General features: G+C 49.8%; 1 protein-coding gene across 8 annotated transcripts in view; it reads right to left on the minus strand.

Annotated features, from left to right (window-relative positions):
• Positions 1–624: 624 nt before the first annotated feature.
• The window catches only part of LOC103178975 (copper-transporting ATPase 1), a 24,806-nt gene continuing 1,334 nt past the window's right edge, over positions 625–24,096 (minus strand). For 2 of the 8 annotated variants that reach the window (XM_042340562.1, XM_042340561.1), the window contains exons 2-23: positions 16,684–16,824; positions 13,648–14,116; positions 12,502–13,224; positions 11,830–12,078; positions 11,232–11,395; positions 10,771–10,932; positions 10,108–10,184; positions 9,763–9,985; positions 9,264–9,497; positions 8,466–8,557; positions 8,153–8,280; positions 7,730–7,884; positions 6,872–7,006; positions 5,756–5,950; positions 5,194–5,376; positions 4,532–4,742; positions 3,873–4,019; positions 3,225–3,367; positions 2,926–3,129; positions 2,373–2,490; positions 1,875–1,977; positions 625–1,640 (exon numbers count right to left, since the gene is read on the minus strand). In XM_042340562.1, coding sequence (XP_042196496.1) covers positions 1,373–1,640; positions 1,875–1,977; positions 2,373–2,490; positions 2,926–3,129; positions 3,225–3,367; positions 3,873–4,019; positions 4,532–4,742; positions 5,194–5,376; positions 5,756–5,950; positions 6,872–7,006; positions 7,730–7,884; positions 8,153–8,280; positions 8,466–8,557; positions 9,264–9,497; positions 9,763–9,985; positions 10,108–10,184; positions 10,771–10,932; positions 11,232–11,395; positions 11,830–12,078; positions 12,502–13,224; positions 13,648–14,116; positions 16,684–16,803 — 4,503 coding nt within the window. In that variant the 5' untranslated portion in view covers positions 16,804–16,824 and the 3' untranslated portion in view covers positions 625–1,372. The other 6 variants (XM_007893995.2, XM_007893994.2, XM_007893998.2 and 3 more) reach the window with 6 other exon arrangements.

Raw genomic sequence — 24,096 nt, forward strand, 5'->3', positions numbered from 1 at the left:
TCACCACTTTACAGTAAATCCTGTTATTATAGATAGACATGAAAGTTCCAATCAGCTTTTTTTTGAAAAAAGGAGGAAGTTCCTCTCTCCCCGTGCCCTGGCCAACAATCCCCCAAATAAAATAAAAGCTGTTTGAGGAACTCCTCCTCCGTGCATAGAGGCTGCTTTCCTACAAAAAAAAGTCACTTACATTTGACAATATTTACGTGCAAAGTGTTTGAGACATTGACATCTTAAGCGTTGGATCGAATGTAAGGATTATAAAGTGAAACATATAGCCTGAAGTCTTTACCAGTGTGAAGTGAAGCTGCCGGCAGCATTTGTCAAGTAACATGATTCCTTCCTTCCAGTAAATTAATAAATCGTGATTTTTTAAAAAAAAGAAAATTAAAAAAATAAAGTAGTTTCCCGAGGTGCTGTGTAGCAAACGAGCAGAGGAACAGCTGAGAGCTTTGTGGGTCCCATCCCATAAAATATCAGGACTAGCGTTTTAAGAGACAAATCAGCTCAATAAATTTGTGTATGTTTTTACATAAAACTACTGCAGCAACAAATCCTGTAGCGTAGTGGTAAGTGCGCTCACCTCGCAAGCGAGAGGACCCGGGAAGGGCAAAACCTTGGCCAAGTTTCACACACACACACACACACACACACACACACACACACACACAGAGGCTCAAATAGAAAGAGAAAACTAATGAAAGGACAGGAATAATTTGGGAAAGTCTAGATTTCTTCGTGCAGAAGGCAGTAAGAGAGAGGAAAGCACAAGTTACGAAGGTTGCAGAGTGTTCACAATGGAGAGATATTTAGAGACTTGCGGAGTCAGCGATGTTGGGGAAAAGATGGGGAAATGGGACTAAAAGATCTACTAAAATGGCAGAACAGGCTCGATGGGCCGAATGGCCTCCTCCTGTACCTTTGTTCCTATGAAACGTTGATCCCTGCCCTCAAGAGCCAGAGTTTTGTCCTAACTGGGCAGCAAAGGACTAAAGGACAAATTGCGACACCCAGTGGTTGGGTCACTAAAGTAGCATTAACCGACCCCAAGAGGTCAGGAGTTGGTCAGGAGTCCAGTTACTTTGGTTGGGCAATGTCACCAGTTCCTGGTTTGCGTTACCAGGTTGGCTCAGTGTGAGAGAAGATAAGAGAGAAGAGAAAACTAACATCTAGCCCTCTTTACCCTCCTGGGGATGCAGGTAAAAGGTCCAAAATATATATGAAGTTGTTAGTGTTGCGCAGGCTCGGAGAGAAGCACTGATCCGCTCCCACCCTCTGCCCGTTCACACCTGTATCCTACACCAGTCCCGGGTGTCGGAGAGAGGAGACGAAGCCTGAGGTTTGACGATGGCGTGCGTGTCGGGGCTGCGGCTCAGACTACATCCTCCTCGTCCCTGCCCAGGAGCAGAGTGTGACGGTCCGCTTCCTGCAGTGGGATGTTGGTGCCGGAGCGCTTCTCCGAGCGCAGAGAGTTGATGGAGGCTCGGCTGTAGTGCACGAAGCGGTCCAGCAGGCTGAGCTTCGGGGACTCACGCTTGCTCTCGCCCATCCCGATGTGCACGCTGATCTCCGACAGAGACCTGTGTTTCAGGCGGTGCCGTGCTCGGTGCTCGAGCTTCGCGGGGTCGGGTTTCTTGTAACTGACGGGAGAAACGGACAGAGATCACCATCAGGAGAGGACTTCATAATAATAATAGTAATAATAATAATAAATTCACTCATTGATCACCGCGTTTAAAAAACCTTTCTAATAAAAGGAGCGGTCCCTTTCCGTCCTCTCTCAGTGATCCGAACCATCCCTTCGAAACTACTCGAAACGTACGCTTTTACAATTTTGAGCTGGTGTGTTTTGCTTGTGGGATGGGAGCACTCACAGCTTTAGGAGGAGCGAGGAGACCACCACCGAAACAGACGAGGCTGCCATCGCTGCCGAACCCATCCACGGCTGCAGGACCAGCCCCACTGGCAGGAAGACCCCTGAGATGGCACAGAACACGTCAGGTCAGAGAGAGAAATAATAATATTAATGATAATCTTTGCATTTGATACAGCGCCTTATCACATCTTCGAGAGTCTCAAAGCGCTTCGCAGAATATGCTGTAAAGTGTAGTGACTGTGTATTTTGTGGGCAAAATGCGGCAACTAATTGAGCACAACAGTGTCCCACAAACAGTGACCAATTTTGTTTTTGAGGGGATATTACTCCCAGAAAGCGATCCGTCAATCCACCATCAATTGGGTTCCTACTTATCTCTGGGTCAACATAGGCGTGTGGAGTAAAGAAACTTGTGTAAGGTTTCGCCCCGCCCGGGAATCGAACCCGGGTCCTCTCGCCTGCGAGGCGAGGAATAAAGAAAGTCAAACTCACTTACCAGCAGCAATAGGAACACCAATAATATTGTAGATTAAAGCAAACACAAAATTTATCCGGATTCGTCTGACGGTCTTTTTGGACAAGTGAACGCTGGCCACCACATCCAGGAGGTCATTCTGTGGAGAAAAGGAATCAGTCAGCCCAACATGAACCATCACCCTGGTCAGACAGGGAGCAAACCAGTAAGGGAGCAAGGCAGCAGTTGTCGGTTGTCTAAGAACTCAGGATACAAGTGCTCTGATGTCCCCTTTTACAACTGGGCCTAAAAACATGCGGGTTATGCTCGCTGGACACAATTAATGTCTCATCGCTGTACTCAGCTGGAGGATGAGCTCAATGTCCCTGAATTTCTGACCCTGAAGTGAGAATCTACCCCTGAGCCTGACTGACCGACTTGCACCGAGCAACAACAAAGGCGTATTCAAAGAGGACGGTCTTGAGAGAGGCCTTAAAAGAGGCGAGGGAGGGACGAGGTGGAGGGACTGTGGGATGGAGTTCCAGAGTGGGGGCAAAGAGGCTGATGTTTGGGCAGTCAGTTTGTTGCTACTCACTCGGATCAATACCACGTCAGCGGCTTCGATGGCCACATCTGTGCCGGTGCCGATGGCGATGCCCACGTCAGCCATGGCCAGTGCCGGGGAGTCATTGACTCCGTCTCCCACCATCGCCACCACCTTCCCCTCCTTCTGCAGCTGGGCCACCTTCGCCACCTTGTGTGAGGGCAGGACTTCAGCGAACACCTTGGTCACTCCTACCTGATGGGATAGCGCAGCAAGAACAGGTCAGTGAGCAACGTGGCTCCCTCTACATCTCACGTGACACGGACTGTGAACACCACCTGGACCCTTACCTGAGCAGCAATGGCTCTGGCTGTCTTACTGTTGTCTCCAGTCATCAGAACCACCTCCAGACCCATGCTGATCAGCGTGTAGACAGCCAGCTCTGCCTCTGGCTTCACAGTATCTGCGATGGCTATCATTCCGAACAGCACTCCTGTGTGAGATTGCAAAAGATAGCACGTGGTTATGAGGTTACACTGGAGCAATCAGGCCATCAGCACTAGGCAGAGAACATTAAGAGGGGATTTCATCAATGTTCAATATAAGCTCAGGGTTGTCACTACACAAGTGTTGGAGGAGAGGGAAGGAATATTGTTTTCCTCCCACGCAGACGGCCAGTAGAACATGGATTATTTTACCACATCGGGTTCGCTGAAGCCTGAGACCAAAAGAACGTTTAAAAAGAAACCAGATGGGAAGTGGAACAATGTAAAGGGGAATGTGGAGTAGAGAGAAGAAAGCTCCTGGGGGAAGGTGAGGAATTTAAGGAATTATTACCCCCGGAAACTGATCCGCCAATCGTCTAACAACTGCATTCCTACTTACTGCCAGGTGGAGTAAGGAAACTTGCCTACGGTTTTGCCCTGCTCCATGCTTTCTCAGGCTAGCTATCTGTCTATTCACAGGCGGCTGGAGTGGGCAGAGGCTCAGGTTCTTACCGTCCACAGCGATGAGGATGGCCGTGTGCCCCTGACTCTCATGCTCAATCATGGCGTCGTCCACCTCCCCGCTGACGTGCAGCCCGTTCCTCTTCATCCACTCGCGGTTCCCAATCAGCACCAGATAGGCCAGCGAATCACCAGCCCCTGTGTGTCCAAACCACACAGTCAACAACATTACATCAAAAAACCTTATATCATGTTTGAATTATGAGTCTTCCCCACTCCCCTCACTAATTATCCCCCTCATAGTTAGAAGGCATTTAATGAGGTGCCAGAGGGAGCCATGGACCGGGAACTGTCCATCTCGTAGATTGTTCACTGGGGGGGGGAATTCCATGGGTTTCCCTGGGAGGAGATACAGGGAGAAGTGCGAAGAAACTTAGTCCACCTCGCCCCCTCCCTGGTCTTCTTCAAGGCCCGTCTCAAGACTGCACCTTCGGTCACCCTCCCTCCCTCACCCACCCACCGCCCCCTATCCTCAACCCCTATCGATTTCAACCCCCAGCTCAGTTTCAAACCCTTCGCTGTCCAGGGCCTTGGGACGACCTCCTGATATGAAAGGCGCTATGTAAATGTAAGTTGTTGCGAGTCAAGACAGACAGAGGCCACCCTCACAGCGGGTGTCGGACGCCGTGGTAATGAGAGAAGCCACTGACCTGCGGACTCCTTGGTGAGCTGTTGTGGTGAGGCGTCTCCACAGCTCCGCTCGTCGATCTGAATCAGCATAGAGTTCCCCTCGACGCGCTCCTCTGCACTCCGACTGCTCCGGTTCAGCACCGACTCCAAGTTGGAGACTTTACACTTGATTCCGCAGCCCGGGACAGCTTGAAATTCCGAACAAGAGCCGAGGATTTCTAACCCCAATTGCTAAATTGTGGGGTGGGGGGGTGGAGAGTAGAGAGAGACGCAACAACATTCGACACGTTAAAATGGGCATAAATAATAGTGTGGCAGGAAAGAGACGCACACATAACAATCTTTGCATTTGACATAGCCCCTTACTGCGTGGTTCAGACATCTCAAGGCGCTTCATAGAATATACTGTGAAGTGTATATTTGTGAGCGAAACGCACACAGCAGTGTGCCACAAACTGTCGTGGATTGAGTGATTTTTTTTTGGAGGGGGGGTATTATTAGCCACCGGAAAGCGATCCTTTAATCGAGCAGGTTCCTACTTACTACGCAATAAACAGGGGCTTGTGGAGTAAGGAAAGTTGCCAAAGGTTTCGACCCGACCCAGGAATCGAACCCAGGCCTTCTTGCCTGTGAGGCGAGCGCGCTAACTATGCTACAGGACTCCACATACATACACACACACCTGCTTACAGTACTTGGTCACAGCCACCCCCAGAGGGTGCTCGCTGCTGGTCTCCGCGGTGCCGATCACAGCCAGCAGCCTGGTGCGAGGCATGCGGTTACTCTCCGTCAGCATCTCCAGCTTCATCACAACAGGCGTTCCGTGGGTCACTGTCCCCGTCTTGTCAAACACCACCGTGTTAATCTGAGCCGGACATAGGAGGGTTACTGCTCTGCACAGTGAGACCTGTTAGTTCTCAGAGAGAGAATGTGTGGAGCCAATATAGAGCAGTGGATTCTCCTTTGATGGGTGGTGGAAAGCAGAACAAGGGGCATCCTCTTAAAAATAGAGCCAGGCTATTTAGGAGCAAAATCAGGAGGCAATTTTTCATCCACAGGGGAGTAAGAAATCTGGAAATCTCTTCCCTCCCCCAAAAGGCTGTGGATTATGGCTGGATCCATTCATGTTTTCCAGACTGAGGTGGATAAATATTTGTTAGGTCAGTGGATCAATGGATATGGGCAGAGGTGTGTAATTGGAGTTGAGGTACAGATCAGCCATGTGCGCATCCTGTCAGACCTACCTTGTGTGCCATTTCCAAGGGCTCCCCTCCTTTAATAAGGATGCCATTCTGTGCCCCTACCCCAGTACCCACCATCACAGCGGTGGGCGTTGCCAAGCCCAGGGAGCAGGGGCAGGCAATGCACAGCACTGTGATGGAGGCCTGGAAGGCAAAGCGGATAATCACCTCCGGGTGAGACAGGTTCCTGTTGTAACCCTGTTAGACAGCGAGAGGGAGAGAGAGAGAGAGAAGAGAAACTCAGTCTGAGACGCCGGGTATAAACCCAACAAAATCATCCATTCAGCACCACCGAGAGAGACAGAAAGAGAGAGAGAGAGAAAGAGAGAGCGACAACTGGATAGAAAACATCCAGCACTTTATGGGGTGGGGCTATTGAGTTTTTTTTAAATGGATGGGGCGATTGGCAAAGGCCAGCACACAATTAAAAAACACTTGTTCATTTTTCAATCATACTTATGCACATACTCAGGAGAGACGGACAGATATTTGTTAGGTCAGGGATATGGGGCAAGGCCAGGTAACTGGAGTTGAAATACAGATCAGCCATAATCTAGCAGAATGGTGGAACAGGCTTGAGGGGCTAAATCTCCTTCTCCTATGTTCCTTGGCTAACAGTCACTTGGACATCGGGATCTGCCCAACGTCACAGCTCAGTGTGAGGAATGGCCCACCACATCTGGGTAGTGCGCTCATAGGGAATCTGCAGAAAACAGGTCACGCCAGCAAGTTGCTGAGACCAGCAGCAACTCCCTCTCCCTCACTTGCGTGACTGTCCTTAATCTACTCAGCGCTTTAAGCAGCCAGCTTTATGATGAGGATAAGCACACAGGGTGCTCCTGATTAGCTCATCTTTCTAAGTAGCTGCACATGTTAGTGGGCAGGGAAGAGAATAATGATAATAATCCTTGCATTTGATATAGCGCTGTATCATATCTTGCAGACGTCTCAAAGTGCTTCACAAAATACTGTAAAATGAATTGACTGTATATTTTGTGGGCAAAACGCAGCAGCCAATTGTGCACAACAGCGTCCTACAAACAGTCGTGGATTGAGTGATCACATTTTTAAAAACAAATGGCTCCCCCTTCATCCCACCCCACGAGTGCCAACACTTACGGGCACGTACATCTCCACGAGGTCGAACTTTAGAAAGCCGATGATGATCCAGGCGATCAGGGTGACGATCGAGACACCAACGATAAGCGGCACGAAGTAACCGCTCAACTTGTCGGCAAACTGCTGGATGGGAGCCTGAAACAAGAGGGTGGACAGTGTGGTCAGAGCGAGCACAAATAATAAGAAGATTTTGGTCCCTTAATCCACGACTACACTGCTGTACACAATGGGCTGCCGCGTTTCCCCCACAAAATACACAGTCAATCCACGTTACGGTAAAATATGTGAAGAGCTCAACAACGTGATAAGACGTAATATCAAATGCGAGGATTATTATTATTATTGCTCAAACACAGCTTTACTTCACACTGAGATCACACAGGTTGCTAGCTGGTGTTAGCCACTCTAATTGCTCTTTCCCTGCACCCTATTTATTGTATCTCTTCAAATACTTATCCAGTTTAGTTCCGTTTTAAAATGTTGCTGTGGTGAGGGAATAATCTTTCACAAGCTGTTTTAACCTTTCAGGATTTTGAAGAACCTTGTATTAAATCCCCTCTTAAAACTTCTCTCCTGTTCCGTTGATCAGCTGGCCGGCTTGCCCCCTACACTCAGCTAATTCTCTCTCTCTCGCTGTCTCTGTATGTCTCACAAGGCTTTTGCAAGTTGGCAAACAAACCCAGATAAATCTCACAGGACTACGAATGCTATACAAATCAGTTTCAGAATGAAAATGTCAAAACAGATCAGCAGATAATGTGGCAGCTCAGAAGAAACTGCACATTCTCTCCAGATCTGCCCGAGATACAGCCGACGACGGCATTGCACAGGGCCCGAGTAGAGAAGGAAAAACTGTACCTTGGAGGTTTGCGCCTCTTCCACCAGTTTGACAATCTGGGAGAGGGTGGTGTCTGACCCGACGTGAGTGGCTTCGATCAACAAGGCTCCGTGCTGGTTGATGGAGCCGGCGATGACAATGCTATCTAGTTTCTTAGTCACCGGCATGGCTTCCCCTGAGAAACAAGCAAGGCTGATGAGAACCTACACACCCGCGACACAGTGAACTGCTCTCTACAAATACGTCCTGATTCAAGATCCCTTGGCGTTGCCCTCCAACCCTCTCTGATCCCAAACCCCAGCTCAGGTTCAAACCCCTCATTGTCCAGCTCCTCCCGATGTGAAAGGCGATGTGTCAACGCAATTTGTTATTGTTGGCATCACAGCCAAACCTAATCCTGGTCTCCTCTCCGTCACCCACACCTACGCCTTCAAGCTGCTTACCAGTGATCAGGGATTCATCAGCCATTGAATATCCTTCGATCACTCTGCCGTCGACAGGGAATTTGCCTCCCGGGACCACCTTGACAATGTCCCCTCGCTGCACCAACTCAACATCGATCTGCTCCTCACTGTTGACACAACACCAAAAAAAATCTAGGTAAACAGAGGCGTGTGTGTGGAGTAAGGAAACCTGCCTAAGGTTTTGCCCTGTATCCCAGAAGGACAAAGAAATCACAAACGCCCTTCATCAGAGAAGGGGAAGAAAAAAAAACTTTGTTAAGACCTAAACGTGAGACAAGTTTGAAATACGCACCTGAGAATAGATCTGTTACGGCCCAGAGTCACTATAGTGGCCTCGGTGGCTTGTAAGGACATCAGCTTCGCTAGCGCCTCAGACGTTTTGCTCTGTGAGTAGTTTGAGGAAAATAATAACAACAATTTGATATAGTGCCTTTTCCCGTCTTCGAGACATCACAAAGCGCTTCACAGAATATACTGTAAAGTGTATTGACTGTATATTTTGAGGGCGAAACGCGGCAGCCGATTGCACACAGCAGCGTCCCACAAAAAAAGTTTTAAAAAGTATTTAGGAAAAGAAGCCCCGCTGAACAGGTTACTCCTGTTAAACACAGTCATACAGCCGGCTGGCAGTCCCACTCCATGGACGTGAGTGTGCGACCAGCCGTGCAGTATAGTCAGCAGAAGATCACAGGAGAAATACAGGGTGACCACAAATTCCTGTTACCCTCCCCCTCCCATTTTTTCTACAGTGCCCTAACCAACAACTGATACACGTGGTAGAATGATGATGATTGTATTTAGAAGTTACCTAATTGTATTCAATACAAATGTTTAACTGGATTTAGACATCCAGAGGATTGGTGTGTGTGTGTGTGTGTGTGTGTCATTATTTTCATGGCAGATAATGATTCATCGCCATGTTCAGTGCCACATCTTCCGTAACGTGGATGGAGTGAGGAGACAAAATGCATCTTTGACAGCTTGTTTCAGCTCCTCCGTAGTCTCACATGGCTTTTCTCTCACTCTGCAGGTAACGGGACTTTGTGGACGGCCTGTGCAAGCCCGTCCGCCCTGTTGGTCCACTCCTCACCTTGGCGATGTGTTCGAGCCACCTCCCCAGGCCGATGAAGACGAACAGCATCGGTGGGGTGTCGAAGAAAGTGATGGGGTTCACCTTGGCCTGTTCCACTATAGCAACAGCCAGGACCACACAGGAGTAAACAAAGGCCACCGTCGTGGCCAGAACAATCAGGACATCCATGTTCGCAGTCTTGTGCTTCACCGCATTATAGGCCTGGATGTAGAAGTACCAGCCTCCGACAACCTGAGAGAGTGAGGATCACAAGCTGGTCAAAAACTACACCTTAATAGCTTAGAGACAGCTATCTCTCTCTCACTAAAATATTCACAAATACTCAATCCTTACAAACGACGATGTAACATCGACTCAAAGATCGTCTAAACGTCTCACAGCGCTTTTTGATCCTGGTAGTCGATTGGTGGACGGCCGTTAATAATCTTTTCAAAAAAAAAAATTGGCCTATGCTGTGTGGGGTAAACAGAGGTGTGTGGCTCACACCTGTACACACCTGGACGGGCAGGCAGAGCACGAACGATAGCAGGTTCATAACCGAGAGCCCAGGGAGGATCTGGCGCTCCAGGAACATGGAGGAGTGGTGCTTCTCCAGCTCCCCGGCACTGGCGTTGTTGTAGTGGTGGCTGTAGAAGACGTGGTCCACAATCATCATGTAAATCATCATGCTCATCACGGGCACACAGAACACCAGGCTGATCACAAAGGATCGTCTCCATCTGAAACAAACAAACACACAAACAACCCCACGTAGAATCCCGCAACGACTGTTATTTTCGGGAATAACGACCCGTTCCTGCTGCGATTGAACGACAGACGCCCGGCTAAAGGGGAAACTCACCGGCGGATTTCTTCCCTGTGGTCCAGGTGACTCGTGGAGCGATCTCTTTTGACTAAGGAAGCCTCGTAGCCGAGATTCTACAGAGCAAACAGAAACGACGAGGAGCCATCAATCAGCAGCCCTCGGTCGTGGGGCCGTCCTCAAAGTGTGACACAAATTTCGTCGATAAAACAGGATTTCGATTACTGATTTGTACCAAGATTAAAATCTCCCTAAATATGTTTTTTTTGGGGGGAAGGAGTGCAGAGACAGGGAAAATCTGTTTTGAACACACTATATTTCCTCTATATCCACTTATCATAGAGAGAGCACACATCGGGCATCTATGAGACACGGATATAAATAATAATAATCCTTGCATTTGTTATAGCGCCTTAGCACGTTGTTGAGACGTTTTAAAGCGCTTCACAGAACATACTGTAAAGTGAATTGACTGTGGACTTTGTGGGCGAAACGCAGCAGCCAATAAATTATCAGCACTGAGATATCAGATCCAGTAAAAACACAGTCACTGCGGATAGATCAAAACTCTCTTCGGATGGTTAACCTGCAACTCAGCAGCTAACTGCAGATCCACATCCACCAGACTGCTCCCAACACAACAATCTACAGCCCAAACACAGCACCTCACCAGCTCATCGGTCACAGCGAAGGGGAGCTTACCGCAATACACTTGATCACATCGCGAGGGCCAATGGACTCCGGGTCAAACTTGATGTGGGCTTTGTTGGTTGCAAGAGCTACGGATGTATACAATATACCTTTGGTTTTCATGAGCGTCGATTCAATATTATGGACACACGAGGCGCAGGTCATGCCTCGGACCTGGGTACAAGATACAAATAGTGTCAGACTCGTCAGTTTGTTTTCTTCTCTATGTGGAGTGTCTGCGCTCCACAGCTGAAGTTGGAACTCCTCCCGCAGCACGTTCCATAGGAGGGATATCCAGGCATCAACAACAAACAACAACTCATGCATTGATACAGCGCCCCTCGCGCAGGGTAGCGTCTCGGATCGATCAAACCCCAGGCTCCCAGTCCGCGTGGCTGACACCAGGGCTCACGCGAGACATTTAAATACTTTTCCTATTGTGAACAATTCACTAACGTGGAACCAAGACTCACAATAAGCTCCAAATGACCGTCTGACCCATCGTAATCCTCCAACACAGAGGCACCAAAGCCCAGCTCCTTGATGAACTCGGCAATGTCTGGGGGCTTCACGACGGCTGGGTTGTACCGTACCTCAGCTTTCCCCGCCATCAGAGCCACCAGCACAGAATAGATACCTTAACAAGAGACACAGAGAGAGAGAGAGAGAGAGAGAGTCAAATTCATAGCAATTCCTGGGAATACTCAGCAGGTCAGGCAGCATCCATGGAGAGAGGAAAGTGAATTAACGTTTCAGGTCGATGACCTTGCGTCAGAATTCTCTCCATAGATGCTGCCAGACCTGCTGCGTGTTCCTAGCAATTTCAGACTTCCAGCATTTGCAGTGTTTTTTGCCTTTTGTTTCTCAAGCGATTTCTACTGCCTTTGACTTATACATCTGTTTATTACTGACCCGATTTTATACAACTTGAATACAATTTGCCTGCAACTCGGACTAGGGGCAAGTCATGTTAAATGTCATGGTCCCGACTGATAAGCCTGAGGTGCGTTTTACTGTACAATCTGGTGCGAGCTGGCGAGACGCAGAGCCAAAATAAGTGTCTCCTCTCACCGTTTTCCCGCTTGAGGTTCCTCTCGATGTTGGCCACGCAGGAGGCGCAGGTCATGCCGTTGACTTGGATGAAGCATTTTGTCGCGGTCGGAGCCTCGGAGCTGAGGACTGAGTTGTCGGGTTCCTGCGGCTGGACCTCGCTCTTGATTTTGGGCGCCCAGGTTTCACACGTCCCGTTCCTCAGCTTTCTGTCCCTCACGGAGACTTGGGGGAGAACTTCAGCCGGCAACACTGCTGCTTCTGTGCTCACTGCAAAGGTGTCAATTCGGTTACACGGTTACTGTTTGAGATGCTATTTTAATTTGATAGGATGGGGGGAGGGGGGTGGGGAACAACAACAACTTGCAGTTATATAGCATCTTTCATACCGGGCTGCGGCTCGGAGGAGGGGGAAAACAACAAATTATATTTACACAGCGCCTTTCAGGTCAGGAGGGCGTCCCAAGGCGCTAAAGAGTCAGGATTTGTACCTGAGCTGGTGGTTGGGATCAGGAGCGGTAGAGGGTAGGGGAGGAGGGTGACTGAAAGCGCGGTGGAAGAAGAGGGTCTTGAGACGGGCCTTGAAGGTGGCAAGGGAGGGAGCGAGGCCAAGGGACGTTGGGATGGTTTTCCAAAGGGTGGAATTCTGTGGCAGTGTTTGGAAAAGAACATGTTATTAAGTAGCAACATTACCAGGAAGAGCTGCGTCGAATCCCATATCATCCACGGCCGACCTCAGCTCCTCAGGATTGGTGAGCAGAGGGTCGTACTCCACCGTCCCTGTGCTCTGCGCCAGAGAAACCGTAACAGACAAGACACCGTCCCCTCTGGAGAGGGTTTCCTCTATAGATCTCACGCAGGAATTGCAGGTCATCCCCTTAATGTCAATGACTGCCACACTGGTCGGGCACCGCTGGGTGGTGGAGTGCGGCAAAGGCTGTGGTGGTGAGGTTGCTGACGCACAGGGCACCAATTCCTCGGAGCTAAATCCGTCAACCACCGAGACTTTGAAGCCGCCAGGAGGTAGGGTCTCAATAGCTTCACATAAGGCATTTGGTGTGGTGAGGGCAGGGCGGTACTGTAGAACAGCCCTCTTGTCTTCCAGAGAGACTTTGACGTTCTCTACGGCAGAAAGTGCTGCTAAGTTACTCTCGATGTTAACGACACAGGAGTTGCAATGCATTCCCTGTATTGAGAGCACCAGACAATCGGTCACCTCCTCTGCCCTGGGCTTGAGCACCTGCTGTGGGGGGTTGGTGTTCACCAGGCTGCCAATGTTAACGTCCAGCTTCAGGGGTTTGGTCTTGTTCCTGATGGTGGAGGGGAAGCCAGCGCTTTCGATCTGATTCCTGAGCTCCTCGGCTGTGATGAGGTGGGAATTGTATACAATGGTGGCTTCCTGACTCGTCAGCGAAACTGCAAACCAAACCAAAAGGATTGAATTATCAAGTAAAAGTAATAATTGAACAGGAGGGAGGTTGGAGTGAAGAGGGCCCACTTGATCTCACGCTCCCTGAATACCTATCCCACCCTGTCCACCCATTATAGCAGGGGAGTCCTGTAGCGTAGTGGTTTGCGAGCTCGCCTCACAAGCGAGAGGACCTGGGTTCGATTTCCGATATGGCAAAACCTTAGGCAACCTTCCACCTGAACAGGCAGATGGGGATCCAGGTTTAACATTTCATCCAAAGGGCGGCACCTCCGACAATGCAGAGCTCCCCCCCCCCCACCCAGTGCTGCACTGGAGCATCAGCTTAGACGGTGATCTCAATGGCTTTGACACGGGGCTTGAATCAACAAGGAGAGATTTTTTCCCAACCCAAAAAAACAATGACTGACCTTTAATCCGCTGGACGCCCTGTAGTTTCCCGACTTTGCCCTCAATGGTGCTGCAGCAGGAGTGACAGGTCAGGCCCTCCACCCTCATCTTCACCACCATTTCGCTGCCATGGTTTAACCCAGGTTCCTCGGTGGCTGAACACCTGTCGTCTGCCGTAGAATCCCCAGCGGGCAGCCCCTCGCTCTCCTGGCCGGGGGTCCCCGGGGTGGGGAGGTAGTCTGGAGTCGAGGGGCTTTCATCCAGCAATCTCTGTCCGTCCCCCCCCTCAGGTGGGACGCGTGACTCTCTGCCGGTGCAGGGGGAGGGGGCTGGGAGGCCGAGGAGTGAGGTTTCCGCAGTGACGGGGATCGTGCCATTGTCGCTCAAAGTGGCCTTAAATCCCATGTCGTCGATGGCTTCCTGCAGCGACTCCGGGCTCTGGAATTCCGAATCGTACATAATGGCAGCATTGTGGTTGTCCAGCGAGACCTGAGGATGGGGAGGGGTGGTTGGGGCGGGTGGGGGGCGATGGGAGAACAAGGGATGGGGGGGGGGGGTGAAGTAAATTATTATTCCTCCCTTGAATTTGTTTTTGTAAATTATTTTTTTATCATGGGGAAAGATCCCCGAGATATCCGTGCGGTATCGAGGGAGTTTAACAATCACGCGGTGCTGTTCGTTGAATAAATTACTTCAACCAAGTCGCTTCGCAAAGAGGAATCTTGTCTCTTCCGGGAAAAGGAACACACCACACACTGGGAACCTCAGTGGGAACAAACAAGGGCATGAGACACACTTTGTTATGTCGAGAGAAGCTAACCTTTTGGTCACTGGGATTGAGCCGCGCTGACATACTGAGTTCCCCTAACAGAACCAACCCCGATAACCGCTGCTCAGAATTATTCTCCCACAAAGGCACGATGGGACTGAGAGATGGACATCAGGACACCCAGCCCCTTCAACACCAACTTTGCTGTGGGTTTATTCTCCTGTCCATCGCCCCGACCCGCTGCCCCACCGAGCCGGGTGCTGCTATACCTGGAGGTAAATTTCATCCGCACAGCGACCACAAGCTTAAACTTCCATCGCCGTCCGGTCTCTTTCCAAATAATCCTGGATTTCACGAAAGGAACCTCTTTGGTTTTAACCGCGGAACATGCGAAACCAATGACATCTTGCGCCAAGGTCTGAGCGACTAAATTTGGTGGGGATACAGGAGAGAGCAAGAGAGAAAAACAAACGCACCCGCACACACACACGAGAGAGAGAGAGAGAGAGAGAGAAATCCTGTCCTGTTCAGTCTCCAGCAAGGAATCAGCTGTATATGAATATATCTTTTCATCACGTCACAGGCGAGACTATTGGTCTGTGTTAGCAGACAATCACCAACAGGAAAGTACAGTGTGTGCCTGCGGTCGGCCGGTTCGCTTGCTGACTGCTGACCTGCCACTGAGTCAATAAGCCAAAGTTTAACTCACTTCCAGGGACTGGCAAGCCATTTCTCGTTAACCCTTTCAGGCCAGATTCAATCGCTGCAGCTCTTACAAAGTGCAAGGCTCGGTGTGTTTTTTTTTGGTCCTCCTCCACTCCTCCGAGCACTCGGCCAGTAACGGTTACAGGCTGGAAGAGTGGTCACTGCTCTTGTCCACAAAAGAAAAAAGGAAAGGTGACGTCTGAATCGATTCAGCAGTTCAATCCAATTTTGGCATCAACATCTCCACAGCAACGAAAGATCAAATTACAAGCCGATTAACCCAACAGGGCTCCTACTGTAATCGAGGGGTAAAGACATTAGCCGCAGCACTCTCAGAACATGATCAAGCAGCCCTGTCCACTCGAAGCTTCAGGCTAAGCAAACTAACAGTTTTATTAAGTTTGCTGAGTCACACAAGCTGCCTGTTCCTTCCTCGCAGGTAAAAGAATAAATCAATCACCATCTCTGGTGCTCACAACAAAAACAGAGCAAACAAAACTAACTTTAAGTGACAATTAAAACCGCATCAGTCACTGTGGAAAAGGCAAACTCTGGCCCCAGGCAAACCTGTATAAAGGGCAGCGACGTACAACTCATTCAAGACATACAAAGTCCAATTTTAATTGAATTCAACCAGCAATTACGCACGTAAGGTAAAATAAAAGTGAACGCGAGGAGAAATGATCCATTGAAATTAATTCAAAATTCAAATTACAATGTGGGCAGGTGGAGAGAGGATATTTCAGATTTTAAAGTCATTTATTTTTTGAGTGTATCATTTACAGAGAAACTCTGCACTGGTTCTGATAATAATAATCCTTGCATTTGATATAGCGCCTTATCACGTCTTCGAGCTTCATAGCTGCGACAGAATATACTGTAAAGTGAATTGAATGTATATTTTGTGGACGAAACGTAGCAGCTAATTGTGCACAGCAGCGTCCCACAGTCGTGGATTGAGTGACCAGTATTTATGATTTTTTTCGAAGGAATTATTTATGAAATGGTCTCGTCGTCCGAGCTGACACTCCAGTACAGTGATGGGGGTGTGCTGCATCGTCAGAGGCACTGTTCTTCAGATGAGATATTCAACTGAAGTCACGTCTGCCTGTTCAGGTGGATGTTAAAAGATTTGAAAAGAGAAGTGAGTTTCTCTCTCTCCCGGTGCCCTGAACAACAATCCCCCAAATAAAACTGCTCACTCACTTCCTGGCCACTTCCGGGACACTGCTGTGTGCAAATTGCATGATCTCGTGAACCAGTCTGGATCTTGAGCAACATGAAAACTGTGACTTTGCACTGCATTGACCCTATACAAAGACATCTGGTGATGTGTCATGCGATAGCGATGCTTCATGGAATATCTGGACCACAAAAGCAGGTTTGGTTAGCCACTGCCTTCTGCTTTTTTCATAAGACTTGTGAAACAAGAATAAGTCCGGTCTTGTTGCTGCTCCCCGACAATTTACACAGCGCCCACCACCCCCCACCACCCACCCACCCTCCTCTGCTGGAGAGAGATTGCAGACACCAGAGAAGCTGAAACTGCGAAGACATGACAGTAAAAGGTGCCGGCACCCACCTGTATCTTGCGGACGCCTTGTAATTTTCCGATCTTTGCCTCGATGGTTTGCACACAGGAGTTGCAGGTCATCCCCTGCACCGATATGGTGATGCAGCTCATTTTGCTCTTCCCTCCCATTCTTCTTTGGTTTTCACATAACTGCAAGACACGCACAGCGAGGTGAGCGGGCAGAGAAGAGGAGCAAAAATGAACACCTCGTTTCTCCTTATGGCAGTGGAGCCCCATATAGCGAGGTGGTTAGAGCGCCCGTCTCACAAGCGAGAGGACCCAGGTTCGATCCCCCCCCCGGCAGGGCAAAAACATCAGGCAAATTTCCTTGCTCCACACGCCTCGGTTTAGCTTTCAGTTAGTAGGAACCCGCTTGCTAAGTCGATTAGTGGATCACTTTACGGGAGTGATAGAGCGGCAGGTTTGCCTGGTGTTCTGGCCAGTAAGCAGAAACATCAAAGCAGGGAATTGGCTGCTCGTCTCATCGCTATGCGTGCGCTGGACCAGAGTAGCTGCCGCCTTTGAGTACAAACAAACGCTCGTTCCCTACCCTGCAAAGTAAGTCTCAGTGGGAAAAACACCGATGAGGTGTTTCAAGTTCAGACGATTTCACATATCAAATGCTCTTCGATAATCCCATTTACAGGGCCCAGCGCCTACAGCGCGAACAGACCCCACTTCCTCAGCAAAACACGGGAGTCGGGAGCTTTCTGTTGGCATCAGCCAAACTCCCCTTTAGGAGGCGCGTGCGTGTGCGTGTGTCTCTCTTTGTCTCTCTCTCTCTCTTCATAGCTTCATCCAAGCAGACTTAATGCCTTGACGTGACCTCCCCTCCCCACACATCACCCACCCCGCTACTGGATTACACCATTCTGCTGACCGTTTTCGCACTCTTAACTCTTTCCAGTTGCGCTGATCACTGACCCGTCACAAGCCTTTTGTTTGGCACTCGGTGCCAGTTTTATTGCTTGGATGAAATTGCAGTGCCCTTTAACGCTCCACATCATCTGTAACCATATTCCATCATGGCACAGCTTATTCAGACGGTGCTCGGGACACACTGTACTCACACAAAAACAATTTATTTCTGTAGGGGCTCTCTTTCAGGGCGCAATTTAATTTAAGAATTATTTCTCAATTAAAAAACAAAACAAACCACGCAAGGCTGGGTACTTGTGACAGATCGGGTTCAATCAGAAACTTCCAGATAAATCGTCCGCCTCTCCAGGTCCAGGAGTCTGAATGAACGCCGCCAACACACGGCCGGCAGTTTCCGCACCATTTCACTTTATCTCTTTTATCTCTTTTATGAAACATTTTAGCTTCTGCAGCTCGTAATGTAACATTTACAAAGTGTGCGTTGAATTGAAAAGATAACCCTGGCTTGTGAACAAAGCGACTGCCGGGCACCCTGTCTGAATCAGCTCTCCAGTTGCCAACAAACTAAATCCAGGATTTGTTCACCCCCTTCAAATACTCAAGGCCCCCCTCCGCATCGGACGGCGCCGCAGAGCGCTTCACAGTAACGGGTCCCGGAGCCGAGGAGGGGGAGGGAGGGAGGTCGGAAAGAAAGGTCTTCAGCCGAGAGCTGAAAATAGGAAGAGAGGGGGTGAGGCGAAGCGAGGGAGTTCCAGAGCCTCGGGGCGTAGTGGCTGAAGGCACGGCCGCCGAGGGTGGAGCGGAGGACTCGGGGGACGAGGAGGAGGCCAGAGCCGGAGGAACGAAGGCAATGGGCACTGTTTTGAGGAGAGAGGAGGTCAGAGAGGTCGGGGGGTGCAGAGGAGTGCAGGGACTTGAATACGAGGATCTTGAAGTGGATCCTCTCTGGGACAGGAGACGGTGCAGTCTGGCCAGGACTGGGGGGGATCGGGGAGCGGAGTTTGGAACAGGTGAGAATGTGGGCGGCAGAGTTTTGAATGATTTGGATTTTATGGATGGCGGTGGAGGGGAGGCCGGCCAGGAGGGCGTTAGAGTATTCCAGCCGAGAGGTGACAAAGGCCTGGACCAGGATTTCAGCGGCTTTCGGAGAGAGGTATTGGCAGAATGCCTCCACCACTAAGATCAGCTATCACACAACTGGGGCTCTTCAGTCAATGGAGAGATGTCCCAGAAAGGACTTTGCTTACGCAAGATGTTAAACTGGATAGAGAATGCAATCAAAGAACAGTGATCTCAGGTCCACCAAAGCATCGGAACAAAAGGGCACAGTGCAGATTTACGAAGAACTTTCGGAAAGACGCCAGAAAGTATTTTTGTTACACAGAGGCTAATTAACAATTGGAACAGGTTACCAGGAAGGACTGGTACAGCTCAACGCTGCAATGGGAAAACAGTAGGGTGGGCATTCCAGAAGGATGAGATCAAATGGGGCCAAAGGGTCTTTCTTCTTCATTTGAACCTCTTCTGTGACACCGTTGTGGGTTTTTACAGTGGAAGTGGACATTTTACAACAATCGCACAGATCTACAGCACATGCATTTCTCAAACCTTGGCGACTTCACCACAATATTCAAAAAGCAATGGTTAAATAGGCAGCATTACACAACTGTAATCTAATCTCCCAGTCTAGGTCATGTCAAACTATGAGATTAAACCTGCTGTATGCTTCAAGTCATTTCAACCCTGAAATGATAAAACGCTGATTTACAGACTTTTTGGGTGCAATATAAAGTCGTTCCAATTGGCAGAACGTGGAGGTTTATTGCCTTCCACGGTGACTGCACAGAAAGCAGCTACCAATAAACTCCTTTAAAGGTTTTCCCCAAAACCCTGAGATTGTCTCCCTTCTACTGTAAAACCCAACATTAAATATATAATATGCCACCAGCTCGGCCCAATTCAACAACAGCTACAACAACTTGCATTTAAATAGCACAACCTGAAGATCGGAAAGGAAAAGACACCAAAGTAGAGCGACAGAGGAAGAGTGTTCCAGAGTTTATGGGTGTCGTGGCTGAAAGCGCGGCCACCGATGGTGGAACGGAGGGCACGAGGGGCAAGCAGGAGGCCGGAGCAAGTCGAGCGGAGGCAGCAGATGGTGGATTTGGGGAGTAAGCAGGTCGCAGAGGTAGGGAGGTGCTCGGACACGAAGGAAAGACGAGTGTGAATAGATCAGTAGATGGAAATCCAGGTAAATAAAGTGGCCATTGACGTCCTCCCCATAGGGAAATCTGGTTTTCTTCCCCTTCAATCATCTATCTCCAACAGGTGACCTAGCCCTTATTTTATTTAAATAAAATCCCAATCATTAATCTTTCCGCTGTCACTAAGCAACCAGGAGCTGCTCAAGCACCTGTTGCCAGCAAAAGAATGGGGGAAAAAGCTCCCTGAAGACAAGACAACATCCACCTGATATCAACTAATATGTGGAAGGTTATCAAGGCACATCCCACACTAGCTTTAGGGAGATGGTGGTTTGCACCATCTCAAATACTCAATTAGATTTCAGACTGTAACTCACTCCCAGAGATCTATTTTTTAAATTATAAACCTTGCGTTTGATATAACACATCGCATCATCACCGAAACATCCCAAAGCGCTTCACAGGATTTACTGGACAGTGTAGTGACTGTGTGTTTTTGTGGCAGCCAGTTTGTGCACATGTTGCGAACACAGCCATAAAGTTAATGACCAAACAATAAATACTGTGAAGCACTTTGGAACATTGACACGATCTACGTTATAAAAATGCAAACTCCATCTCTTTCTTTCTGTAAAAATCCAACCCCCTCGATTATATTCCAGCCTCTGCTCACTCCTGGGCATGTGTTATCCTATACATAAACCATACCAACCTACCGAACAAATGTAACTCAACTGCCCTTTATACCATACACAAGCAGTAATGACATAGTATTGCAGTTTGTTATTGGCATTCACTATTATATTCCACAATCCCTGATATAACACTGGTATTAAAGGCTCCACCTGTAACAGAGAAGCTCGATGGGACACCACTCCCGACAGCACTATCCGACTAGGAAAAGATTTGCCATATTATAAACTAACATTTCTGACTAACGCCACTGTTAACCTCATTGCTTCCTCCTCATTTCTCCTTGTGAATCAGCATAAACACCGTATATACTAAGCCTGCTGGTAGGTGGGCAATAAAAGTGTTTATATAAACAGCATCAAAAGTACTTACAAATAAACAGCATCGGCAACACCCAATTCAAGTATCACTTGACATAGAATACAATACACATTTATACCAGTTTTTCAAGTGGGGAGAACGTCAAAGAGCTCAACACTACTGGCTGGACACCCGCTATTCGCACTTACGTCCAACACACACTTGCTAAACCAACCAATGTTTGTACGTAGCCGATCTGCAGTGTCAGTCACATTTCTCCCCTCTCCTCCGACCCCTCCCCTCCGCCACAACATTGTGACGGGCGCTCCTGCAACACCTGCCTCTTCAAATAAAACATTCACAAGCTCAACATTGGTCAAGGCAGTTTGTGATAAATCGCTGTGTGCAAATCGGTTGCCACGTTCGCCTACAAATTACACAGTCAGCACATTTTACAGTAAATCCCCACGAAAACACTTCGAGGACGTCTCGTCACCACCGTCAGTCGTTGCACAGGGATCGTTCTTATTCATGTCCTTACAGTTGTTTCCAGTGCAACGCAGCGAGAGAGACCTCAACTCCTCACAGCATCTCAACAACAAACTGGAATTGATTTGGAGTTTGCGTCTGAGTTTTAGGACTTCTGTCAGTCCCCCCCCACCCCCCACACAGCCCCCCCCACACAGCCCCCCACCCTACACACAGCCCCCCCCACACAGCCCCCCACCCCCCACACACACCCCCACACAGCCCCCCCCCCACACAGCCCCCCCACACAGCCCCCACCCCACACAGCCCCCCCACACACCCCCACCCTACACACAGCCCCCCCACACCCCCCACCCCACACACACCCCCACACAGCCCCCACCCCCACACAGCCCCCCCACACAGCCCCCCACCCTACACACAGCCCCCCCACACACACCCCCACCCCCCACACAGCCCCACCCCCACACACCCCCACACAGCCCCCCCACACACCCCACCCCACACCCCCCACCCCCACACAGCCCCCACACAACCCCACACACCCCCACCCCCCCCCACACACCCCCCACCCCCACACAGCCCCCCCACACACACCCCACCCCCACAGCCCCCACCCCCACACACCCCCCCACACACACCCCACCCCCACACAGCCCCCACCCTACACACAGCCCCCACACACACACCCCACCCCCACAATGCCCCCCCCCCCCCCCCCACACTCCCACACAGCGTCCCACAATGGGCACCCCCCCCTCTCTGAGAGCCACAAAACACTGACAAAAAGGTGCGTTGGGGGAAGAGCTGCGCTTCACCGAAACCAAACCAGAGCCCCCGAACCGCTCCCCCCGAGGCCCCGCGCGCGTGTGTGTGTGTGGGGGGGAGTGTGTGGGGGGGAGTGGGGGCTTTGTCCCTTACCTGAGTTTGGTGGACGGTGGAGGGGGGGGGAGGGGGAGGCCCGGTCCGCCCGACACCGACACCGGGCACAGACAGACTGACTGACTGACTGACCGCCCGGAACCTTCCTGCGCGGCCTCCGCTGCTCCGGGGGAAGAGATTGGCCGCGGGACCCCCAGCGCTCGGCGCGGCGGCAGCGAGGCGCATGCGCGGCCCCGAGACACGTGGCAGCCACTGCCACCACCACCACAACAACAACAACAACAACAACGGTCACCGCGCCCCACCCCACCCCCCCACCCCGGGCCGCGCCTCAGAGCGCTTCACCGCCACCACTGCTACTACTACAACAACAACAACAACAGCAGCAAACAATAGTAATAGCAGTCGCGGCCTTTGACCCCCGCGGGCGCCTGGACCGGGTCTTCGAGACGCCTCGAAAGCGCTTCACGGGACACTCCGTCCGGTTCAAGCGTAGTGACTGCGTCGATCCTGTGGGCGGAACGCGGCGGCCGGTCGCGCCCGGCGACACGAACGGTCCCCCCCCCCGGCGGACGGCCGTGGGCCGAGGCGGCCACGTTATTTTTATTCGTTTCCAAGGGGTTATTGCCCCCCTCGGGAAATCGATCCACCAATCGAATAACAACCCACGACCCGCTGCCGGGTGGGCAGAGGCGCGTTGCGAGGGGTAAGGAAACCTGCCCGAGGTTTCCTCCCCCGTCCGGGCATCGGATCCGGGTCCTCTCCCGCCCGCGAGGCGAGCGCTCTAACCACTGAGCCGCTGGAACTCCCACCGTTTGCGCTCTCCACATCAGTTGCCTTCTCTGGGAACGTCCCACGAGTCCAGCGTCTCTTTGTGTTTGTGATAAAAAGTTCGGTTTCGGTTTCCTTTCTTCCTCTTATAACCTTTGTCCTTTTTTGTTTTTGAACCCTTTGCAACAGTGATGAATTTTCCAGTCTGTGTGTGTGTGTTGCGCAACTGTTATCTCTTTCCGTTTTAGTACAAAGTGCTCCAAATGAGGCGAGGATGAACGTCACAAAGGCAGCTCGAGAAGAAAATTCCCAGGCTTTGCACTAACTGGGAGCTGGGCTGAGCCTCCCTCAAACTGGCTTCACATGGGACACTTCAAGCCGGCGAGGAGACTTTAATTGTATTATTGCAGGATTTATTCATTCGGAGGACTAGAGGTACTGTATAAGGATCCTCACAAAAACATAAAGTAACTACACTTGACTAATACTTTCTGTTTCACCGGGATAGGCAGCTCTAAATTTCACGTCTTCTGTCCACTTCTTAAAACACATTCCACGAAAAGGAGAAGACTGAACTTTAAAATCTTCTACAAATTAATTCACAGGAGTGTTGCTTTGTCAAGCCGAGAGAGTGTGGTAAACATGTAAGCACAATTAGGCTGATTCTGTCAGCACTTGCATGTTTAATTAAGCCATTCTATTCATGTAATAGATTCATAAAAACATTCCCTATATCAGCAAGAGTGATGCAGTCAAAACACAATTTAGTTTCAAAGCTTTCAATTGCGAATCAGGGACCAAGTTAATTTGCACATGTAAACAAGTCCACTCGCTGCCTATTCCATTACAGTAGCCCACCAGGAACCTGCACAATGTGTATTCAATTCAGATTGATTAACTGGACGGTAATTTCCAGAAGTATTCATTATCCAATACGCAACGTAGACTCATTACACACAAAAAAAAGTGCCCATTTAGTTAAGAGCAGTTCACACTTCACCTCTGTTGATACTTAGAGCTGTCACAGAATAGTTACAAACTTAGCATGTGTGAGAGACAAAGAAAATTTCCATGTATAGGTAGAATGCATAGAGCTGTTTGGTATGGATATAGTTAAGCATGGTAACGGGCTGACGCATGTGTCAGACGCATAACTGACCAAAAAAATACAGAAAATCCCAGTAAAAAAGCAAACAAGGTGAGA

The sequence above is a fragment of the Callorhinchus milii genome, unplaced genomic scaffold (assembly GCF_018977255.1).
Source record: "Callorhinchus milii isolate IMCB2004 unplaced genomic scaffold, IMCB_Cmil_1.0 Scaffold15, whole genome shotgun sequence".
Classification (NCBI taxonomy): Eukaryota; Metazoa; Chordata; class Chondrichthyes; order Chimaeriformes; family Callorhinchidae; genus Callorhinchus; species Callorhinchus milii.